Genomic DNA, 8,542 nt, shown 5'->3' with positions numbered 1-8,542 from the left:
TCAACTGTCAATTGCTATGGCAACATTGCTATACTTATGACTCTAAACCCATGGATACGCGCGCACACTTGTATATACAGTACAGAGTCATGCTTTAAGCCTTCCGTAGGTACACACGGCTAATAGTGCTATTAGTCATCGTTACCCGTTTATGTTTGCTCGGGTTTTCCATGAAGCTGAAGGAGAAACTGCGCTATACTTATACCTTTAGACAAGACTGGATTCATTCTTCACTTGTTTTTTTCCAGGGTGTTGGTGGCACTCCACCGCGCTCTCCCAGGTGTCACTGGAGCGTGTTCCAGGACGTTGAGGGAGGAAATTAATCATTATACAGGATAGTTTCCCGGCTGAGAGGAGGCTATTTTGAGACATTGGGCACTGCTGGTGGAATATATTCAATTGGTAGTGGTGATGATTTGCTGTTCAAATTACTTCTGGACACCAAGGCATTATGAAACATCATGAACTGTTGAATAAAATAACAGGTTACAGTCGAGAGACACTATGTTTCCTAGTGGTGGGTCACCCATCACCTGCTTGTCTTTGTCATTAAACATATCTATATTTCATTATTAAATTACAAAACCAATACATCTTTATCTTAATATCTCCAGAATTAAAAAACACACGATAAACAAACACAATATAATACAAACATTCTGTGTCACCTACTTGTCTTCATGTTTAATGCATTCCACACAATGCAGTATCAGAAAAACTTATAGTGCAACTTTAAATCAGGCTAAAATCAGCAGCTGCTAGCATCAATGTTGGATATCATGAACAGATGTATTGTAATAAAGGGATTTCAAGTGCCATAGTGATATAGACTGCAGCATTTATGCCTATTTCCAGCACTGACTATTTGCTGAATGTCTGTCCCCACTAGTCACCCCTTTTTCCTGTTCAAAAAAGTATCAAGGACTGTTAAATGGTGAGGTTTTTATGTACAATATAATACAATAAAGCCCTGTGTACACCAATCACAAGTACTGGTGCTGTAGAAAGTGTCTCTGATCTGGAGAAGCATTGGTCCTTAAAGCACACAGTTCCGTCTCACAGGAGAAGTTTCTGAAAGTAGAATTGGTGTCAAAGAAGCTCTCTGGTTGGTCATGAGTTTCCATCCAGGAAACAGACGGCAGCGCGTCACGGTGGAGGAACGCACAACCCCTCTTGCGATGTTTCCTGGCGGATGATGTGTATTTTAAGTTCATCTAAAGTTATGCCAGAAAAGCTTCAAGTTTCAAGTTAGTAGTTTCAAAGTGATGACTCTGTTGAAGGTAAAATAAAGCAAGTGGCGCTACCATCACGGGGGTTTCCTTGGAGGCCGAAAGTATTTATCATGCACAGAACTTACTCGTGGCCGATCACACTCAGGCTTGTTTGGTTTTTGGTTCCAGCAAGACGAGATGCTAGTTAGCATTTAGCCCAAAAATAAACATAATACAAGATCAGATAAGTGGAGGAATACATTAACTATTTATTTAAGTACAATCAAATATTTTCTGACATTTTAAGATGAAAAGTCTAAAATGTTTTCTCAGAACATGGGTATATTTATACAGTCCAATCTGCAGTGATGGTCATTCAGCGTCTTGTGGGAAGGAAATATACAAGACCGGTAACTTTGAGTGAAAAATGAATGAAAGAAAATAAAAATCTGTCTATATTCGTTTATTAAAAAGTTAATTGACAGTTAATTTGGCTTGAAATAAAATTATTAAAACAAGTCAGAGAAACATTTTAAATCCAAAAATCTAGGTTTGCACACAAAATAATCTGAATACAAAGTGATATCAAATCATGCAGACGTTTTCACAGAGTGTGCTGGAGCGCCGGGTCATTCAGAGTCCTGGAGGAGCGAGGTGAAGACGGGCGACTGGAGAAAGCGAGGGTAGCAATCCGTGTCCAGCAGGGAGTAGATGCGTTTCTGGGCCAGGTTCAGTGAAGTGTGGGACGGGGCCTTCAGCAGCTGGATGGTCAGGTCCCGCGTTTTACTGTCCAGGTTTACCTAAAAACAACAAGAGGAAATTATGCACATACAGTAAAACATTGGTCTGTTTGTTTAATGATGACTTTTGTGTGGTGGGATAGTCCTTTTGGTAAATATTTATCAAACTTTTATGTCAGTAAGGTTAATAAAAGATGAAAATAAAACAGAATACTTCTAAGTCGTTTAAACAATTGAAAACTAAGTAACTAGCAATAAAGCTCCCCCTACAGCTCCCTTGTAAAATACAGTCAGAACAATCACAAAAACGTTCTTTATTATTGAAAAAAGACATTTAATGTTGCCATATAAAAAAAATGATGGTGTTCAGGTTGATGTCTGTAAATGTTACAAGGCTGGTTTTCCACTCAGAGACATCAAAAATACCCGTAAAATAGACTTAACCATTTCAGCAACTTACAAAGACGTAAAATAAGGTGAAAATGTTCATTTTCCTTTAATAAAATAAAGGTGCTCTCAGGTATTAATTTGTGAAATCATTTCTTTTTTGTAATTTATATGGATTTTGGCCCTTGTTATATTATGGTTGCTAGGTAACAATTGTGGAATTGGGAGTATGGCATTTCGCTGTGGGCCTAAACTTACCAAGTGTGAAATGAAGCCTGCGTAAATTCAGCCTGGAATACCTAACTCCACCCATCTACGTCAAGGCCACCATGCCATGCCTCCCCAGCGCCATCATCGCACTCAAGCGGGCGCCCGCCTGTCCGTCTGTGAGAGTCAGATCCCTCACTTCACCATGGACTCTCCCAGGTTTCTGCGCTTATCCCAAAGAGGTTATGCAGTTTTTCCCGGCCAAAGAAGGAGGGTGAAAGGACAGGGGGCGTCTGTACCATGGCCCTCGCACCTGCTCCTCATCCCCAATCAACGCTCTCAAGTGACTCCTCCCCGCTCCCAATCAGCACCAGGCGGTCGCATTTAAGCCCTCAGACAGATGGCTCGGCCGCTCAAACCGTACTGCGACCCACCACCTCCCCAGCTCCTCCTCTACCTTCTCTCCACATTTACCACCACCAGTCTCCAGGCTCCGGGGGGAGACATCTAATACAAATAGATCATGGAGTGCCCATGATTGCGACGTCTTCCGCCGGGGTCTGAGCGCCAAATAATAAATGAATAAAGCTTGCTAAACAGTCCATTCTCGTGGTCTCTTTGTCTCTCCAGGGTGAAATAATATACTGACAAAAAATCAAATTAGAATGCTCTGCCCCCTGAACAAAATGCCTAACTTTTAGGGAGTACCTTGTGGAATTACCTCTACATACGGTGTGTCAGAAGTAACATTCTAAACGTTCACTACATTTTAGTTTAGTTGCTCCTTGTTTCCTCCTTCCACATCACCTGTCTGGTTGAGAAGGAAAGGTAACAAGACAATCAACAACCTATAAATGCACTTTTCCCCCTCATTATGATGTGTCCCATTTCAGTCACAACCAGCCTCCACCTCAGCACGTTGACTAAAGAATCCTAATTTTTCATAACTTCATGTTTGCAACTAATGCAATTAATGATCATTCTAGTAGATGACTTGTCAGGGATCTGAGTTTTTACAGTGGACTAGTCACAATTATTCAATTAATCGTTAACGCTGACTTCCCAATTTAAATAGCATTGGTCATGAAGGTCTTTTTAGCAAAAAAAGTATGAATACAAAATAGTCAAAAATCTTTCTAAATTTTAACATAATTTGAGGGGATTTGATCACAGAGGAAAGAGAAACATGATAATACATTTGTCTGAAAACACTGCTACAAAAGAGTAAATTGCTTGTTTATGCAAATGAACTGAATGTAAAATGATTGTAAATGTGATATCATACGTCTTTTATTTTGACTTTTTTGTTGTTGCAATGAATAAGCTCAACTAAAAGGTGCATTGTGTAAGTTCTCTTGGAGGGAGGGGGGAGGGGTCAATCCCCTACTCGTTTCCATGGAGATCTAATTGCTTTGCTTGGAATGTTACACGGTGTAGCATTAAACTTATCTCTATGGAGACAATGGAAATGTTAGCAATAACATTTCAATGGACACAAGCATTCAACCAGAAAGGTTACGCAATGCATCTTTAAGTTTTCATTTAATGTGCATTTATAACCCTAAATGACCTTAAATACAAATACCTCTTCCCCACCCAGATATAAAGTCGTATGAAGTATAACCTTCTGTGGACATACAATAACAATCAAATCTAACTGCAGTCAGGTCAAAGTTCACACACCCGGCTTACAGTACACTCCTGTGGCTTCCCCAGGCCACACAGACTATACCTGTGTGACATTTACTGCTGTGCCAGAGTTTACACAGAACCATCAGAACACATCACCTCGTATCTAATGCACTGTGAAACTGTGCAAATGTCATGTGACGAGAGAGGCAGGGCTGGGCATATAATGGAGCCTGTGCAAGTCAACATTATTCACAGGGACAGATTCTGTGGACCAGCTCATGCCATGAGGTGGTTTCTAACCCCTAAATGTAATCATGTTTAGTCAATAAACTCAAATGATGAATTAACAAAACAGCTGATTTTGGTCTCTCTAGATGCAGCCAGTCAGATGTGGAAATTGGGCTAGAGCCTTTGAGTTTGCAAGTTGTTTTTCCATGCGAGCGTCCTTTACCATACAAACACAACATAACACACAAGAAGAAATGAGAAGTGTCAAAATGAAGGATGGGTTTTAGCTTTGGTTACGATCTTGCATATTTATCAGTATACTATGTATTTATGTTCTTGAAGTGCACTGTCCCTTTCCACACTAAATATAATAAATGATGATCCATTGATCCATTAGCAGTGATCCGACAATGGTAGCCCATGTAACGCAGCCTTTTTTCTATGTGGTATCCAGAGTATCCAAATTCTGGTGTCCCATCGGCATGATTTTTTTCATCTTATAAGATTTATGGATGTTGCACTACTAAAGGTGAGGAATTTAAAGTTGTAATACAGAAGAGTCACACTGCGATGATTCACACGATCAGATGTAGCTATGACCAAAGAGGGAATATCAGGCTCTAGGCTTTGTATGGTAAAGCCACCGTTATTGTACCAGTTAACTGAGGCTAGTGCTACATGTCTACATGCTAACTGTGTTTCTGCATTTGTAAAAGTGACTAAATGAAAGAGAAATGGTGAGATGTGGTCCCAGTTTATAGCTGAGCTTTACTCTGAGGAAGACTTGTGTTTATTGTTGGTCACATTTTTTAAGCAAAGACTCAAGATTTTGTCCACAATCAGAACTCTTTTATCGCAGACTACCAAACACACAGGCTTTTAACACTTTAAAGACCCCATGCATTTGAAATGTGCTTGTGAACACCTGAAAGTAGCTTGTGAACAGCTGCGCGGTGCATTTAGCATGTGGTCTGTTTGTGGCTCAGCTTTTGTCCTCCAAATGTGCCGTAAGTGCAGTGTGTGGGACCAAAGAAGAGCGTGAGTGAGAGGCTATTATGCTAATGCTACCAGAGAGACCAGAGGCTTCTTAAAGATGGACCACGAGTTAGACAACCATTAGGTCAACAGCATAAAGTGCGTAGTGCAAATACAATGGGAGATTATGAGCACGGTAGAGTTTAATAATCCAGTACAATTTACTACAGGGACAGGCACTGCATGTTTGGGAACCTCATGGGTAGCGACTGAACGTTTTGTGAGAAAACCAGAGTGGAAGATATTCAGCTAATAAAGCCCATTATGTGTCACTATGTTGTTTGGCTCGGTTTGATTTCCATAAAAGAAACTACTGTATTTTTACCATCCATCCATTTTCGACCGCTTTATCCGGGGCCATGTCGCGGGGACAGCAGTCTAATCAGGGACTCCCAGACTTCCTCCTCCCCAGACACTTCCTCCAACTCCTCCGGGGGGATCCCGAGGCGTTCCCAGGCCAGCCGAGAGACATAGTCTCTCCAGCGTGTCCCGGGTCTTCCCCGGGGCCTCTTCCCGGTGGGACATGCCCGGAACACCTCCCCAGGGAGGCGCCCAGGAGGCATCCGGAACAGATGCCCGAGCCACCTAAGCTGGCTCCTCTCGACGTGGAGGAGCAGCGGCTCTACTCCGAGCTCCCTCAGTTCGACCGCTTGTATCCGCGATCTTGTCCTTTCAGTCATTACCCAAAGCTCATGACCATAAGGTGAGGGTAGGAACGTAGACCGACCAGTAAGTTGAGAGCTTTGTCTTTCGACTCAGCTCCTTCTTCACCACATCAGTCCGATGCAGCGACTGCATCACTGCAGCCGCTGCACCGATCCACCCGTCAATCTCACGCTCCATCCTTCCCTCACTCGTGAACAAGATCTCGAGATACTTGAACTCCTCCACTTGGGGCAAGGACATCCCACCCACCTGGAGAGGGCAAGCCACCTTTTTCCGGTCGAGAACCATGGCCTCGGATTTGGAGATGCTGATTCTCATCCCAGCCGCTTCACACTCGGCTGCAAACCGTCCCAGTGCATGTTGCAGGTCCGGGTTTGATGGAGCCATCAGGACAACATCGTCTGCGAACAGCAGAGATGAGATCCTGTGGTCCCCAAACCGGACACCCTCCGACCCCTGACTGCGCCTAAAAATTCTGTCCATAAAAACTATGAACAGAACCGGTGACAAAGGGCAGCCCTGGCGGAGTCCAACATGCACTGGGAACAGGTCTGACGGGCGGAGAACATGGTCCACTCGGACTCAATGTCCCCAGCCTCCCCCGGGATATGGGAGAAGCTCTCCCGGAGGTGCGAGTTGAATACCCTACTGACAGAGGGCTGCGCAAGACGTTCCCAACAGACCCTTACAATGCACTTGGGTCTGCCAAGTCTTCCTCCACCAGGTGGTGATCGGTTGACAGCTCTGCCCCTCTCTTCACCCGAGTGTCCAAGACACGCGGCCTAAGATCCGATGACAAGACAACAAAGTCGATTATTGACCTCCGGCCTAGGGTGTCCTGGTGCCATGTGCACTGATGGACACCCTTGTGCTTGAACATGGTGTTCGTTATGGACAATCCGTGGCTAGCACAGAAGTCCAATAACTGAACACTGCTCGGGTTCAAATCGGGGAAGCCGTTCTTCCCGATCACCCCTCTCCAGGTGTCACTGTCATTGCCCACGTGAGCGTTGAAGTCCCCCAGTAGAACAACGGAGTCCCTGGTCGGTGCACTGTCCAGTACTCCTCCCAAGGACTCCAAGAAGGCCGGGTACTCTGCACTGCTGTTCGGCCCGTAGGCCGCCACAACAGTGAGAGACCTGTCCCCCACCCGAGGGCGAAGGGACGCGACCCTCTCGTCCACCGGGGGGAACTCCAACACGTGGCGGCTGAGCTGAGGGGCTATAAGCAAGCCCACACCAGCCCGCCGCCTCTCCCCGCGGGAAACACCAGAGAAGTGGAGCGTCCAGCTCCTCTCGAGGAGATGGGTTTCAGAGCCCAAATTGTGCGTGGAGGTGAAGCCGACTATATCTAGCCGATATCGCCCCACCTCCCGCACAAGCTCAGGCTCTTTCCCCCCCAGCGAGGTGACGTTCCATGTCCCCAGAGTTAGTCTGTGTCTGGAGATCTGGTCGCCGAGGCCCCTGCCGCCGACTGCCGCCCAGATCTCTTTGCACTGGCCCCTTATGGATCCTCCTGCGGGTGGTGGGTCCACGGGAGGGCGGCCCCACGTCACTCTTTCGGGCTGTGCCCGGCCGGGCCCCGTGGGGTAAGACCCGGCCACCAGGCGCTCACCATCAAGCACCCATCCCAGGCCTGGCTCCAGGATGGGGCCCCGGTGACGCCGATCCGGGCGACGGCCTTGTTCTTTTACTCATCATAGGGGGTGTCGAAGTTTAGCTGATTCTGGCTTGACATGGGTTGGCTCATATTCATCATTTGCGGTCTTTGGAATTGGCCAGGTTGGTTTGGGGCCATTTGGTGTTGACCTCTTTGTATTTGCCCTATGGGGCAGTCTCGAGCCCAATGTCCAGTTCCAAAGCAGTTTAAGCACTGATCAGGAGTCACGCTGAACCTGTTTTGTCCTCTTCCAGCTCCTGCCCCACAGCCTCTTTCACGTCCTTGATTGTAGATGATTTCTGAAGCAGGTGTGTTGTTCTTTGGTCCTGTGGCGGATGGGACTGCCTGTGGTTGTGTCCTAGTGGGTTGTACTTGTCCCATGACCATTTTAACCGCCATAGAGGGGGTACTGTCTGACACTGGAGTCTCTTCTGTTGCCACAGCCATTACCTTGGCAGACTTATTTTCCTTCTTTTTATCATTCACCTCTTCTTGGAGCTTTTTCAGTTGTAATTTGATCTTTGCCATTTTAATTTTTTTTCCATATCCTCATTCCGTCCTTTTTTTCTCTTCAGGTACTTAGCAACGTGATGTTGGCAGTTGGCATCAAACTCTTTTTCTGTCTTTGAGTAAAGACCAACAACATCCACCAAATGATCCTGTACACATTTAGGTAGTCCTTTTACCAGAGTAGAAAAGAACATGAGAGTGTTGCCAGTACCAGGTTGTATGGGCTCTCCAGTTGCATCATGGAACTGTGCTTTAGCTCTTTGCTTA

The 8,542-nt window shown here is 45.4% G+C and overlaps 1 protein-coding gene across 1 annotated transcript in view; it reads right to left on the bottom strand.

Annotated features, from left to right (window-relative positions):
• Positions 1-1,460: 1,460 nt before the first annotated feature.
• The window catches only part of LOC140361643 (uncharacterized), a 49,681-nt gene continuing 42,599 nt past the window's right edge, over positions 1,461-8,542 (bottom strand). The window contains exon 6 of the mRNA XM_072447395.1: positions 1,461-2,011. Within this exon, the coding sequence (XP_072303496.1) occupies positions 1,841-2,011 (171 nt within the window). The 3' untranslated portion in view covers positions 1,461-1,840. The remainder of the gene's footprint in view (positions 2,012-8,542) is intronic.

This window comes from Eucyclogobius newberryi, unplaced genomic scaffold, assembly GCF_026437365.1.
Source record: "Eucyclogobius newberryi isolate DKJ021-1_F unplaced genomic scaffold, fEucNew1.0.hap1 SCAF_16, whole genome shotgun sequence".
In the NCBI taxonomy this organism is placed as follows: Eukaryota; Metazoa; Chordata; class Actinopteri; order Gobiiformes; family Gobiidae; genus Eucyclogobius; species Eucyclogobius newberryi.
This window is presented reverse-complemented; position numbering and strand designations above follow the sequence as displayed.